Below are 15,283 nucleotides of genomic sequence, written 5' to 3' on the forward strand. Positions count from 1 at the left end.
TCATTCTTGACGTTCATTCCTTCCATCATGGTTCATCCAACATTCGAATCATTTCGTTTAACACTTTGGATCGATCCTGAACCAACTCAATCTTTTCCAGCTGGTGTCGATCTAGCTGATGCGGCTTCCGGAATTCGTCTTAACCTGGCTGCACTCGATCCAAGTTCAATTGGGATTGGTGATTTATTAGAAATCGTACCATTATTAAATCCTGTGGCTTCAACTGCTGAACATTCTTTTGCTACTCCTGATCGATGGGATAATGAACCGGGTTTTCTATTTATTGTTCGACATCATACTTTGGTCCGTCAACAAGGATTACAGGTTAGTAGTTAAACTTTCAATCTTAACCGTTCAAGATTCATTTCACCACCAATTGACATCATTCTCATTGGATTTTCTTTCCCGGGAACCTATAGATTTCGATACCTATAGGCATCGCAAAGGCTTTTGATCTTGAAAAATACAACAGAAATGAAGTTTTGATCAGAAAGGTCAGACTCAACATTCACTTTCCGCTTACAGGACTTCAAGCTATTTCTCATGATGGTATCCGTTTTCGAAACCCAGGTCCCAAGCCCTACTCCTTCGGCATATTGTGCGGATCATGTTGAATTGGTCTTTCGAGATCAATACATTGGCAGAGGAGAGATGTGTAGGTCAACAAGTCCTTCATTTTCAGTATATATCGCTAATGTCCACTTCCTTCACTTTCAGGGAGAATGACGATGATGTTGAATGAAAGCGTAGCATGGGTTGGTCGAGATGTGAGCTTAGCAATGAAAATCAAAACCAAAGTGGCAAGAGTGTATGTTAAAGGAAACAGGGTCAGCGTCATCCAATCGACTTGAATCACTTCACATTGGTCAGTGACTCGACCTCATCATCTATTTTCGTCACTTTTCGGTCCTTTGCTCCTCCGTTAGGTTTTGGCTGGTTATATCACCCCGTTCACGAAGATTATTTTTCGATCGGAAAGTGCTAAATGTAGACAAATCATCCATGAATTTCCGTCGCTCTTTATCTTGCAAAACAAGTTGACTGACGTTTGGAATGTTACCGTGCCTCTTGCTTTCCATAGATTATCTTTACATACAGATGAGTTCAGAGATGTGGACCTTTGAGGAAGATGGATCTCTGTACCATGAAAAGGCTATACTCTTTCTTGAAGATCTGTTCAGTCGATGGAATAAGATTGGTTGTAATCATCTCGTCACGATTGTCCTTTTTGCCAGGGTGTTTTATGATGAAAAAGACGTTGATCAGATCCCAGAACCAGTGCTTATAGGCGATGATGGGAGGGCTTACAAGGATTTTTACAAGGCATGTGAACTTGATCCGAGTGTTTGAATTGATGCTGACAATTTTTTCGGCTCATATCAGGTCATCATTGATCTTGAGACAGTTGTACATTCACAAAAGGTTCTAGACCATGTACGGGAAGATATCTCAAAATTCCAACAACGTACTCTTACTTATACCGACTCGGCAGGAGCGACTAGGCTAGCCGGTCAGATCTCATATGCACCTGAAGGGAATATTCTCGAAGCGATGAGCACAGCTTGTAACTCTTTCGATGAACATTATATCGACCGCGATTTACATCGTACGGGGGTCTCGATTGTGTTTGTGACGGCTGGAACATGTGTCTATCACGCCAATCAGATGCTTCTGAGGCTAGCCACTGAACGTTTTGTTGCCCATGGATTGGGGGTCGATTATGTCAGTCTGTCGAAGATCCCACTCCATGTGGTCCCACTCTTCCGGTTTTCAGCTCTCGACTTGGATCACTATCAATCGCCAAGACGGTCCGGACAAGATCTCAATACATCACATCGATTACTCGATCCATCGATGAATCCAATATATCTGGATGCGCCTACTCCCCAAGCGAAAAAAACTACGTATTATGTGGTTCCATTTTTTGTAGATTGTTCCTTTTTCTCTCGTCATCAGGATCGTCCTTTCAGAATCGATCGCTTCATGCCACGCTGTCGAATGCCTCAAATTCAGAATGGGATTGGTGAGCATGATATGAGTGGAATATCTATACCCTATCTACATGAAGCTATGCCTCCTGGGGCTACAGATGATGATGCGCAAAGAAGGAAGAAAGCAAGACAGATCTTCGATGCTGGTGTTGTAGAAGCTTCACCAGGTCCTTTATTATCTCGTCGTGCGAAAAAAGAAGCTGCTCAACTTTCAAGCACGCGTGCGGTGATCGATCACTTGGTACTGACACCGATCGAACCCAAGCGTAGGATCGCAAGTTCTAAGCATGAAGAAATCAATCGGTCTCCATTGCTCAAGGCCACCATTCCTGATGGCTCAAGAGATTTTTCTCAATTAGCTAATCAACCTTCAGCAGGATTGTCGACCATGCCGATCTCAGGCTCTCGTAGTCGTGCCACATCAGCATCAACCACTGAATCGAATCAAGCCACAACGGGTGCGCCCGCTTTATTGGCGCGTTTAGCCGGTTTGGCACAACCGTCTCGAACTCTCTGGCCTTGGTCTAGTGTCACTGGCTCTTCGTCTACAAAACCGAGCAGGAATGTATCGACCGCCTCGACGGCTCGACAATCAAGTCCTCCTGAAAGTGTTTATCTAAATCCAACTGATGATGGGAGCTCACAACGGACGGGATCGCGTGCTTCTTCTGTGACCCGAGGTTTCCGAGAGCTTCGATCGGATACCATACGTTCTGGGCAATCAGATTCCATTCGTCCGGCAACAAATTTGATGCCTTTGATGAACACTCCTAAGCGGATCACCTCTGCCTCGACAATCGGACGTGATTCTAGAACAGTAGAGTCATCATTACGATCCCCAGAAATCAAGAAAACTAGCTTACCACGACAACGGAAGAAGTTTAACCCGTCTAATCCCAATGGTTCCTCATCTGGCTTACTTTCACAATATCGATGTTGGAGTGCAATCTTTCCACGACCGCCGAATGATCAACGGTCACTGAAATGGAAGTCGCTTACTACACCTGGATGTCTACCCATCACCACTGATTTTTCTCCTAGTCAAGAAGAACTAAACACATCATATGCTCTTACTGAATATGAATATTTGATTGCCGAATCATCAGTCTTGGTCAAAACACCAGATCCATCTCTGACACCTCAGGAAGCCAGTAAAGTTCGTGCGGCTTCTACTCTACGAGAAGCGATCTCTCAACGACTTAGTCAAGGTTTTCAACTTGTGATACCTGAATTACCACTTCATGTGACCGAACTGGCTCCTACCCTTCGTCCTCGTTGGCTTTCGATGGAAGGTATTCTTCATGAGGCTGAAAAGGGACAGGGTGCTTATGTGGATGTTTCACTCAGTGATCATTATCATCGAGTTAGTATCAAACGCCTTGAAACTGGCTCTCCTACTTTGCTTGTGCAGATCTATGTTAGAAAACGTGCTTGGTTGGCCGAAGCTTATTTGTATCGACCTGCGGTTTGGTGGTCGACTGAATGGCCCGGTTGGCATGAATTTGATCTGAAGTTTGAATTTCCAGATCTAGATAGTTTTGATTTTAAAGCGCTTGATGGGATCATCGTTGGAAATGATTATGGTCTTCCATTATCAGAATCACTTAGATACTGGCGTACTAGGATTGTTTTCTTACCTGATAGTGTTTCACCATTAGGGTCAAAAGCTCAAAACAATGCAGATGCGACGATAGATGAGACTAGAGTGGCAGGAATGATGAAGATGCAAATGCATTTACGAAACCTTACATGGTTACCGATCTCAGATTTACCGAAAGACGGATTAGCTTTAGATTTTTCAAGTTCAGATGCTTCTATACATGTTAGACAAGAAGCTGAACGGTTCAGAGCTTTTACGTCGGCTTATCGAGGTCAAAGAGAGAAATTAGGAAGAGTGTTGAGTTTGAGAGATCCATTGAATGTGATTGTAGAAGCGATGATGAACACAGCACATGGAGTAGATGTGAAACCTCAATCGATTCAATTCACTCAATTAAGAATGGTCGACAATGTTTTTATGGGAGACAAGTTTGTGACGTTTTTAAAACATCACTTCAATTTTTCAACCCGAGAAGAAGCTTTAAAGTTTGGACGACAATTAGAACTTCGAGGATTGTTTAAAGATGCTTATCATCATCCACCCAAAGCTTTGATAGACGGACCTCGATATTATCAATTGAACACAGATCTTTGTCCACCTAAGCCTTCGAGAACTTGGTTTGGTAGAGCATCTACTTCGACGGTGGCTACTTCGAATAGTGTGACACCTACTTCATCTACTTTGACGGTAGAAAAAGTGACGGATAAACTTAATGCGAGTAATTTGAGTTCTCGACCTAGTTCATCTGCAGCTACTGTTTCTAATGTTGGAGTAAGTGAAGTGAAGAGTAGAAGATCAAGTTCAGTAAGTAGATCTAGAGCCGAAAGACCTCAGATCACGATGACTCGATCGGGTATCATAGATTTAGATCCGACCGGACGAAGTGAACGAAGTGAAAAAGTGATTCTTCATTGTGATTTAAGTCATTCAACTTTAAATGCATGGCATCTTGAAATCCAATGGTTAGGGATCAGTTCGAATTATGTTGAGAATCTAATTCAACAATGGACTCGAATCATTGAACGGTATTCGATTAAAGTCATTGAAGAATCTGTTAGAAGTCTTGAATCGGTTTTGGAATTCAGTCCGTTTCAAAACCGTATGGAACTTAGGCTTTCTTTTAAACCTAATCTTGAACTTTTGAATGGATGTTTTAAACGATTTGAACCTCTACCGACGGTTTGGCGGGTTTCTAAATTTGATTATTTTGAAGGACAGTTGCTGAGAAGTTTAGGATTTGTTTTAGATGTGAGTTTTGATGAAACCAATTGGATTAGGGAGAAAGATTGGATTTTTGATCAAGGTTTATGGGATTGATTGATTGATTGTTTTTTTTGGTTTTTTTTAGGTTGAAGCAGAAAGGAATTTTCCAGAAAATGTAGAAATCATTTATTCGTAAGTTTAATTTAAAGACTGTTACTTTTCAAAGAGGATGAATCCAAATCAAATGATAACAAACTGATCATATGTCATATATTTTGGAATGGAATAGATATAGAAGAAGGACAGCACAATATACAAGGTTTATTCATTGTAGTGGTTTAGCTATGGTAGAGATCAGAGAAGAGAGTACATTAGTTTGGGCCGATAACTTAGCAGCCAAAACAGGTTCAAGTAATCGAAGGTTTGGAGGAGGTGGTATTGTAGGAGGAGGAGGAGGACTAGGAGGGAGTATGATGAGTCAAAGTGGTTATGGAGATTTAAGTTCGATAGGCAAAACACGTACGATGAGAGAAGAATTAGATGAATTGAGAAGTTCATTGGTGAGATTGTGTAAAGATGAGAACAGATTGAAAGTCTTTTGGGATGAATGTTTAGAAAGATTAAAACTTGAAGGAGGCGTGAATAGTTTGATCAATCATCATGGGTATGGTGAGATGATGAGTCAAAGTTCTTCGGGATTAGGTAATGGGAATGGTTTAGTTGAATGAATTTGAAGATGATGAATAGCTGGGTTTTCTTTTTTCACTTTTGGGGGGGGGTTTCCTTTGGGAGATGGTCAGGATTGGACAGGTTCATCTGACTTGACTTTTTTGTAATACTTGAATTCTTGTGTAAGAAGTTTGTACAGAAACAAAGAAATGATGGGCTATCTTTGTAGGGTGTTCAGGATGAGTTATTGAAGATCCAAGAGATTGATCATACAATAAGAAAGATGATAAGCATCTTAAAGTTGATCAAATTTAGGTCTCGTGATCAACTGGTGTGAATCTGATGGATCTTTATAAATCATCAAATCAATTGCATCCTTCATATTACAAAAGGTTTACAAACAACAAACCATAAGGAATAAAAAATAGAAGAGTGTGATATATGTAGGATTACAATTATTCCTTTGGTTGACAATTGAAATGTTTGGTTTAGAAATAAGATTTGAAAAACTTGAGAAATTGTAACGAATTGTTTGAGTTATTTTGCAGTTTGTTTTGAATACGTTATATCAGTGACTATTTTTCCACACATTCCACAAATACCCTGATGAGAATAAATCAAAACGAAATCAAACACAAAACATCATCAATATATTGAAGATCCAAAATCATAAATCATACATCATGATGATCAAAGAAAATCTTTTTACCTTTTTAACTAAACATTTTATCATCGTTTTGGTTTTTTGTTTATATTAAAGAGAGTTTTCATTGTGAATTTAATCAATCAATTAAAGTTTTATGAATCAGTAATAGAATTTTAAAACTCACAAGAACAGTTTTGACAGTACTTTGCACCGTTCCTTGCTACGGATGATTTACATGTTAAACATTTACCGATTCCGATTGATGGATTAGTTGATTTTTTTGATAATGATGATGAGGCAGATGTAGATTGATAAGGATTATAACGATTTTTTGAAGACTAATCAAAATTAAAAAAAAAAAGATAAGAATCAAGCAAAACATGGTTTCTAAAGATGTTTTGTTTTTTTGAAAATATTAGAGATGGTGACTTACTAATAATTTGTTTTCACCAATCTTTCTTCCTTGGTTTTGGATTGCATTTGATGAACCTGCTATACCTCTTACTTCTGGTGTTGCTAATGAATCTGTTTGATTTTTTTTTTGAAAATCAATATATAAGTTACTGGTTGTGATGGTGAGATTGACTTTAGATGTAAGTTTGATTTACTTTTACTTAATTTTTTGTTGCACTGATTGAATTTGTAAGGTTGGTTCGAAATTTGGTTCAAGTTATGAAATGATGAATCAGTTTTCTTGTGGTGATGGTTGATAGTTGATAGTGTTTGATTTACCTTTTCGCAAACCATTTGAATTTGAAGTGGATGAACTGATTGGACTGAGATGCTTTTCTTGTCAAAAGTTGAATGAGATTGAGAAATGGATGAAACTGATTCAGATGGCGTAGAATGAGAGTGAAGGTAAATGTTGAAGGATAAACTACATTTGAAGTCAAAGTAGTTTTCAGATTGGTTTAAATTATAATCCATTTCAGCTAATTAGTTTACTAAATCCCATTTCCAAACTCAGCCACACATCGATCAACTTATCAAATCAAATCAAATCCAATCCAATCCAATCCATCAAGGATGCTAACATCCAATCATTCAAACTCACCTCGTCCAATCTTACCAACAATGGCTACAAACAATCAATCAACTTCTTCAAATCCAATTCAATCAACTTCAACTACAAATCCAATCAAACCTACCAAACCAAAATCAACTAGTTCTCATCTCATCGAATATTTCATTGCAGGTGGTACAGCAGGTGCGATGAGTAGAACAGTAGTATCTCCTTTAGAAAGACTTAAGATCATCTTGTAAGTTTAAATTTCATCTCACTCTCTTTTTGTGATTTGTAAATCTCATGGGGTTTCTTTTGGCGATCTTTCAAAGTCAATGTCAAGGTCCTGGTAGTTCAAATTATCAAGGAATGTGGCCTTCGTTAGTTAAGATTGGTAAAACTGAAGGTTGGAGAGGTTATTTTCGTGGAAATGGTATTAATGTGATTAGAATCGGTATTCATCCTCTCCCTTACCATCAAATCGTTTTACACTTTTATCCACAAAAAGGATCTTTAAACACAAAAAACTAACTCCTATCCTTGTAAATATTTTTTACAACAACTTCTTTTAGCTCCTTATTCAGCCATTCAGTTTTCAGCATACGAAGTAGCCAAAAAACTTTTAACAAGATTATCACCTACACAAGAATTAAATACCCCATTAAGATTAACAGCAGGAGCGATAGCCGGGATATGTTCTGTGGTAGCTACTTATCCATTAGATTTAGTTAGATCTAGATTAAGTATAATTTCAGCTGAGATCGGAACGAAACCCCAAGCCCATCAAAACTCAACAGGGATCATCAAAACCAGTCTAGAGATTTACAAAACCGAAGGAGGTTTACGTGGATTGTATAGAGGTTTGATTCCTACAGTCATAGGTGTGGCTCCTTATGTTGGATCGAATTTTGCAAGTTATGAGTTTTTAAAACAAACGTTTTGCCCCCCTGATCAATCATCACCTTATAATGTTCTTAAAAAATTAGGGTGTGGTGCATTTGCTGGTGGGATGTCACAAACTGTGACGTATCCTTTAGATGTGTTAAGAAGAAGAATGCAAGTCACTGGAATGAATGGGATGAGTTTTAAGTATGATGGAGCTTGGGATGCTACGAAGAAAATCATTCGCAATGAAGGACTTCGTGGACTTTATAAAGGTTTATGGCCTAATTTATTAAAGGTAGGTATTTGAATGAAAATCATCATTTCGATTTGCAATTATGAAATTCGATCAATCAAAAACTGATGATTTTCTTGGTTCTTTCTGTAAACCAAAATTATAGGTTGTACCTAGTATTGGAACTTCTTTTGTTACTTATGAAATCGTACGAGATTGGTTATTAGCCATCTAAACACACCTTCATCAAATCATATCATATCTTTTGCTTCCTTAATCCGATTTCTCATTTTCTTTATCATCGTCACTTTTTCATCAAACTTCATATCATTCATTTTTATTGAGCTTGAGGTTGGCTTTGAAAGGTTTAATCTTCTTCTCATAATCTTTTCAAACTTAGATTTTCTAAAAACCTCATTATTCATGATCTTCACATTTTTTCATTTTTTTTCATTTTTATAGATCTTGATCAATTATATACTTTAAATCTTCTTTCTTTTTTCTTATATATCTTGTTTTCTAGATCGATTTCTTTTCTTTTTCTTTTTCTGTTTTTATCTTTGAATTATTGAGGACATTTTGAATGGAAAACAAGGAGAACTGTTTGATTTAATTTTTTTCGTCTTTCTTTTTGTTTTCTTTTTCTTTCTCAAAGTGTATTTATGGTACGTGTGTGTGTGTAGTATGCCTGCGTGTATTTTGATGGATTGATGAATTGATTTGATGAGACTTACTTTAGAATCAATGAAAGTTTGACTTGCTTGATTTTTTGATTACATTAGATTTTCCAATAGGTTTGATACTTGAATTTATCTTATTAATTGTGTATTTGGTCTTTATGGAATGATATTCTATATATATTGATAATGAACAATTATGAGATGTACTATGTAGAATGAAATGAAGTTAGAGGCTTGATTGTCTGGAAGAAAAGAAGTTCATGATTACGATTTTATGAGAGTGTCAGACATGAAGATCAAAAGTTTGAAGACGTTGAATTGGATCATAGTTGATGTGATTGGATGCATAGTATTAGTATAGTATCAGTAGGACTTCAAGAAAGAATCAAGAAACACAGAAAGATAGCTATAGATTACTTTATGCTTCAGGATTCAAAAACTATACCACGGCTATGAATGTAGACTCTTGTCATGGATGGTATTGGAATGTTTCTCTTACATCCTAAATTCAATCTACAATCCATGGTACAAGAAAAAAGACATACATTATATAAACTCTTTTTATCTAGGCTCAGGAAACAAACACGGTAAAAGAATCTTCTGAATCATTTCACGGCCTTATCATAACTGAAGATAAGGATGAAGGTATTAATTACCCTTCAGACATTCATAGAACCCGACTTTTCAAATCTACTGGATCAAAATGAACGGAAAAGCAATTCATATGGATCGCGGTTGTAGAAGCTGAACAGCCCATCACTCAGCATAATTGATGAAAGCACAGGCCCGGATGCGAGAAAAATATTGTCAGTGACATTTCACAAGGCGAAAAGAGTAAGAATTTTAAAATGTTAAATGCACAATGGTTTCTTCCATAGAGGAAATGACGACAGCCTACGCGTATCTTATAGCTAAGAAAGCATTTGTAAATTGAAGGTGCTTTTCATAAGTTCAACCAACCAGCTTACGAGTGATTTTCTAGGCTTGAAAGATCAGAGTAGAGAAGCTGATCTGATGATCTTGAAGCACTATATAAAGACCTTCGATGTTCGGCTTACTGTCATCCATCACCAAACACTTTCCAAACTTCACTCAACGACCTTCTTCACTTTAGCACGAAATCCACGCAAAACTTAAGAAATCTTTATTATCACAATAGACTGTACAAGAACTCAAAGCTTTATAAACTTGCTGATTGAAAATTCCTTCAACTCTAGGAAAAATCTTTGGACGTCGCGGATCTAACGCTTCAAATACATCGGTTAACTCGGTAGACTCAGATGAATCATTTCAATGCCGTGGAATTCCAGATGACTTTTACGATCCTATGTTTGACTCAGAAGAGGAGATATCTAGAAGAGTCCGTCGTGAAGAGCTAAGACAAAGAGCTGTTTATACTGGTTATGAACACGTTAGTAAAAATGTTTTACCTCCTCCTCCTAATTATTACGTTCTCCCTCCTCCATTACCAAAGAAAGTCGAAATCCCAGACCAAACAAAAACACCAAACGCTGAAGACGAACAATTACCACACTCGGCTCCGGCTCAAACTAGGAGACGCGCTCACACAGTCGGGGAGGAATCACCATCCAAGTCAAAGAGTGCCCCAGCTCGTCGAGTTAAGTTTAGTGATACTGTAGAATTTTCAACTGATACCCCAAGATCCATCTCTCCCCCAGACGAAGACAATACCCAAAGTGCACCGGCTCACCAAACCCAATTCGAAGGAACAAATGCTGAAGACAATAACCAAGATGAAAGACCCAGTGACGGAAGTGCTATAAGCGCCCCAGCCCATGTTACCCAATTCGACGACTTGACTGATTCTGAAGACCCCGACTCACAAGGTATTTCATCATCAAAACCTTTAAATCTTAGAAGAAAGTTAGCACACCGACACGTTCGTTTTCATGCAGGATTTGATTCTAGATTAGCTGATAACTTTCCTCAATTCTCTATTGATCAAAACGAAGAGGTAGAGACGCTCAGCGAAAGGGCTTTATCGACTTCTCGATCTGAGAGCTCTTTACGGGAACCTAGATTTATGTTTCAAAAACCAAGATTCTTAGAAAAGGGAAAAATGAAGAAAAAATAAAGAAAGAAATGCTTCTGTATGTATATAGTTTATAATGTTTTCCCTTAAGTTTTTTTTCTTTTTTATGTATGGTCTGAGACCTACAGATAATGTGCTAATGTGAAGTTTGTTTGGAATGAAGTTTGTCTGATGAAAACACAAAAAACAGTTTGCCTGTGTCCTTTCCAAGTTTCTGTTGTTGAAATAAAAACAGAGGAACTCAAGAATATAAGACAAATGCCCGTAAGCTAGGACTTTGAACTAAAAAGGATCCCACTATTTAGCGCCCTCGGAACCGTATCCGGCGCCCTCTTTCGGGTCGGACACGGGGCTATAAACAAATGAGGAGCCCCTTTCTAAAAAAAAGGGGCAAAAAGGGGCACCCATTATTTAATTTATTACCTTCTTCCTTTCCGTCCGGCTGGTACATACACGTCCATAACTTCTCACACCTTTTTTCGATGTTTTTATCACGTCGTTCTTCCTCTTTGTCTCGCTTGTACAAATCTCACACCTAGCACCTAGCTAGTTCTGGTCACAAGACCGATGACTGTAATTGGCATAAAATTATTATATCATATTGAAAGCATAGCATAGCAGGCATAGGTTGAGCGCATAGGAGCCACTACAAAGAGAGACAAGAACAAGATTCCATATGGGGCATACGAGAGAAAGCGAGACAGCCACAACAAAAGAAAAAGAATGACCGAGAGCATCGGTCTACATAAAGCATGACTCACTACCACAAGAAAGAGAAAGCAAAAAGAGAAAACAACACGTGTCACACAAAGAAACAGACCAACTAACAAACCCACATATCTAACTGCACTCGATACTTTTTAATCCAATCAGGAATTTCGGTCTCAGTTATTGTAGGTGAGAGGATATCACCGTATATTCCCGGTAATGGAATTGATCCAACCCCACCACCCAAATTTGCAAAATGATCACCATCCACAAAGGCCAAAAGGATTGGATTATTCCTGTTGGGTGGAGTACGATACGGGAAAAAGGTGTAACAGTTTGATTCTTTCGGATTTAAGAGAATGACAGGGCATTCATACACACTGGCAATGACGTAGCCTGTGTAAGGCATGCGCATCCAGAACTCCTCACCACATCTAGCCTCTTGGGGTTGAAGTCGATGAAGAAGATCTTCAACGATTTCCACTGCGGCAGGTGAAGCACGTCGAGTCGTCACACGCCGAGACTTCATTCCGGGTGCAGTCGAGATTAGTTGTTCATGGGACTCCCGATGAGCCAGCAGTTCTTCGCGTAAGTGGCGACGAACCAATACATAAGAATCTTCCTTATTACATCGCAGGGCATTAGCTATTGCGTAAAAACCACAGTTGCCAAAACGGGGTGGATCGTAGATAGTCTTGATGTGTGGAATGACTATACGAGGTAATTGTTTCAATATTCTTCGTTCGCCTGGTTTAACCAGTGTGCTCTTTTCTAATGCGCGAGCTGAAATTGGCTGAGAAGTGTTAGCAACGAGTGAGGTGGTGGTAGCTGGTGCGGGCTTCTTCGTAAGCCGGTGATTGTGATTAAGCGAGGTGCCATTCATCTCATACATTTCAGCTGGCATTGGAAAAACTGCAACTCCATACTTTCGGCTTGATTCCAACGTCTCCTTGACTTGCGGATCCCTTCGGTCCAAGTTCAGATCTTCAGCAATCAAACATATCGCCACTTCGGGAATCAGGACTTGTCGAATTAAGGAATCGGGAGTGAGAGGTGCAGCTTGGTGCAAACCGAGATGATGTGGTGACATTTGATCATTGATGAAGATGTTCTCTAGGGTTCTTACAAACACTTCATACCCTTGATATCCGTAACTATTGGGACAAAGCAAAAATTGACTCTATTTAGTCCTATAAGCAAAGGAGCAAGCATGGGTAGGGTACTCACTATCCCGGGAGCTCAACCTCAATGTTAAGCATATTTGACAGAGTATCAATACTCTTGCTATTACGTTTCTTTTTCATGGCGTAATCCAAGTAAGGCGAAGGTTCAGTTTGGTTGATAATGTTGCTCAATAGATGTGTATGCTCCTTGATACGGCTGTCGCGCAAATGAAGGATAAGAGTTAGTCAAAGGTACGTCATACATCATACAAAGATTAATGTATGGTACTTACTTGTGCAAATGATCAAAATCGATGATAGTAGGCCATCCTTTGCTCACTCCGTGTGGAATGGTCTCACATTCTGCCCGATGTAATTCACAATACTCAGCAGTTTGGGTCCACTGCGCAAAATAACCTGCATGAGCATGAGGTAAGGCACGAGCGAGCAAAACCAAACCAAAAACTCACCGACAAAGACTTGCCCCCGCTGATTGGAATTGCCAAGAGAAGAGCCTTCAAATCGGTAAGCTTTTTGGAAGGCGCTTCGGGGAGGGGATCCTTGCAGAATTCACAGAGTCCTTCATCTTGGGCATCTTGATCTTGACCATCTAGTCCTTCTGAATCCGAGTCACTGATGTCATCAGCGCCCACTACATCCTCCCTCTCCTGCGCTTCAACCATGTCATAGAAATCATTGAGCAAAGCTTCTTCCTCAGCTTCGGGTAAAGCTTCTTCCTCAGCTTTGGGTTCGGAATCATCAAGCAAGGCTTCTTCTTTTGTAATTGACTTGTTCAAAACCCGTTTTGAACTTGAACCAACACGATTTGTCAAAGTTTGACTTGCTCGAAGAGGACAAGTTGTAATATTGTGACCGGGAGTCAAGCAAAGGCTGCATTTGCTGACCCGAGGACGTTTCGCAGCCTCATCAAGCTCCAGGTCCGATTTCCATCGCCCATCAGGTGAGGCTAGGCGTTTTGCTTTGGAACCTTTGGCGAAAGAAGCTCGAGGTCGACCTCGAGTATCCGTTTTGACCTCAGCGTTCATGATTGGGATGATAGAATATTGTCCAGTCTCGAGCAGAATGATTTCGTTATATAGCTTCCAAAGATAATGTTCATTTAACTGAAGTAATTGATCAAACTTGACACGTGACGCGGCGATAAGTCCTTTGTGAGTATCGGGGGCAATGTCCATTTGTAGCTTCCACTGGACGTGTATCAAGTCAGGCGACAGATGATCCATTTTTTCTCGCGCTTCAGCTAGATCATGTGAACAAGGGAGCCCCCAGGCCCCTCGAAAAGTGTTGGTGCATGGTTGTTGAAGGGAGTTGGGCAACAAGTCGTATTGAAGTTTTAGCTTTTTGAGGGCAAAATGAGATACAACGCCGTTTAAGTCTTTGAAGAAATCTGGAAGGCCTTGAAGCGTCTTGGTCTTTTCAATCCCCACCGAAACCATGATTTCGTTGGTTTGATGGTCCTCAAACCGTTTGAAGGCATTGAAGCAGGTCAGGAAATTGTTATTGCGACCATCGAGGAATCATTTGGCTCGGAAATGGCTGCCTTCAACACGTGAGGTCGAAGAATTACCGAAGTGGTGAGTTTTTGAAGTGAATAAGTTGACAAACTTTTCCGTACGACCTAGCCAAGTACTTTCCAAATAACCATAAACATCATGCGCTCGGGCAACCTTGCTGACAGCCTGAAGGTTAGTATCATAAGACTCCTGTGTAGATGATGAGATAAATGTATTCCAAAGTTTCATGAACTCAGTCCACTCTGGTTCTGAAAACTTGCTCTTGCAATTTTTTGCCACGTTGATGTTGATGTGCCATACACATAGAATGTGCGTTGACTCGGGAAATACCTGCGCAATAGCGTTGTAGAGCGCAGGTTCAGCATCTGTTGCAAAAGTCTCAGGTGACTTGAAGTCGTTGGATTTGTGCGAATTTTGAAAACAAACTTCTTTAAGTTGGGATAAGGCCCATTCGTATTGATCCTGTTTTTCGTTGTTCAAAAAACACATTGCGACGGTAAAAGAGCGATGTGTATTTGTCGTCCCGACAATGTGTAATAGGGGGAGGTTGAAACGGTTGGTCTTATATGTGCAATCTAAGCTGAGGACCGTTGGGAAACGTCGAGCTAACCGGATTCCAGAGGGACTAGCAAAGAAGAGGTTCAGAAGGGTACCATCGGATGCTGTTAATGTGCGGTGGGCCCACTGGCTAGCAACGATGAGATCAAATAATCCTTGAATAGGACTGCGACCGTTGAGCCAATTCTCCCTCTGTCAAGATCGAACGTTGTGAATATCCCTTAACAAGGGTTGAGATCCTGGTTGAACATCGATGAGAGATCTGATCAACGACGGGCGACAGCCTGCTGATGAAAGCACGTCAATCGATGAAGAAGTGCCTGAATTGAATCTCCGGTAAATAGCCATATTGTGAGG

General features: G+C 39.7%; 5 protein-coding genes across 5 annotated transcripts; 3 read left to right on the forward strand and 2 right to left on the reverse strand.

Moving 5' to 3' along the window:
* Positions 1–27: 27 nt before the first annotated feature.
* Positions 28–4,908, forward strand: MELLADRAFT_86188 (uncharacterized protein; the record flags this gene model as incomplete). Its single annotated transcript, XM_007409691.1, has 7 exons — positions 28–324; positions 420–494; positions 571–655; positions 718–827; positions 927–987; positions 1,082–1,327; positions 1,406–4,908. 7 exons carry the CDS (start codon positions 28–30, stop codon positions 4,906–4,908), a joined length of 4,377 nt encoding a protein of 1,458 aa, XP_007409753.1.
* Positions 4,909–5,815: 907 nt separating this feature from the next.
* Positions 5,816–6,948, reverse strand: MELLADRAFT_71832 (uncharacterized protein; the record flags this gene model as incomplete). Its single annotated transcript, XM_007409867.1, has 6 exons — positions 5,816–6,066; positions 6,173–6,180; positions 6,294–6,447; positions 6,543–6,634; positions 6,718–6,739; positions 6,842–6,948. The coding sequence occupies 6 exons, from the start codon at positions 6,854–6,856 to the stop codon at positions 6,001–6,003; spliced, it is 357 nt and encodes a 118-aa protein (XP_007409929.1).
* Positions 6,949–7,151: 203 nt separating this feature from the next.
* MELLADRAFT_48294 (uncharacterized protein) lies at positions 7,152–8,464 on the forward strand (the record flags this gene model as incomplete). Its single annotated transcript, XM_007409692.1, has 4 exons — positions 7,152–7,368; positions 7,445–7,566; positions 7,685–8,292; positions 8,396–8,464. The coding sequence occupies 4 exons, from the start codon at positions 7,184–7,186 to the stop codon at positions 8,462–8,464; spliced, it is 984 nt and encodes a 327-aa protein (XP_007409754.1).
* On the reverse strand, positions 8,449–9,094 carry MELLADRAFT_71833 (uncharacterized protein; the record flags this gene model as incomplete). The annotated part of the gene is made up of 1 exon (XM_007409866.1): positions 8,449–9,094. One exon carries the CDS (start codon positions 8,652–8,654, stop codon positions 8,481–8,483), a length of 174 nt encoding a protein of 57 aa, XP_007409928.1.
* Positions 9,095–10,236: 1,142 nt separating this feature from the next.
* On the forward strand, positions 10,237–11,004 carry MELLADRAFT_106286 (uncharacterized protein; the record flags this gene model as incomplete). The annotated part of the gene is made up of 1 exon (XM_007409693.1): positions 10,237–11,004. One exon carries the CDS (start codon positions 10,237–10,239, stop codon positions 11,002–11,004), a length of 768 nt encoding a protein of 255 aa, XP_007409755.1.
* Between the last annotated feature and the right edge of the window lie 4,279 nt (positions 11,005–15,283).

The sequence above is a fragment of the Melampsora larici-populina genome (genome assembly GCF_000204055.1).
Source record: "Melampsora larici-populina 98AG31 unplaced genomic scaffold MELLAscaffold_17, whole genome shotgun sequence".
In the NCBI taxonomy this organism is placed as follows: domain Eukaryota; kingdom Fungi; phylum Basidiomycota; class Pucciniomycetes; order Pucciniales; family Melampsoraceae; genus Melampsora; species Melampsora laricis-populina.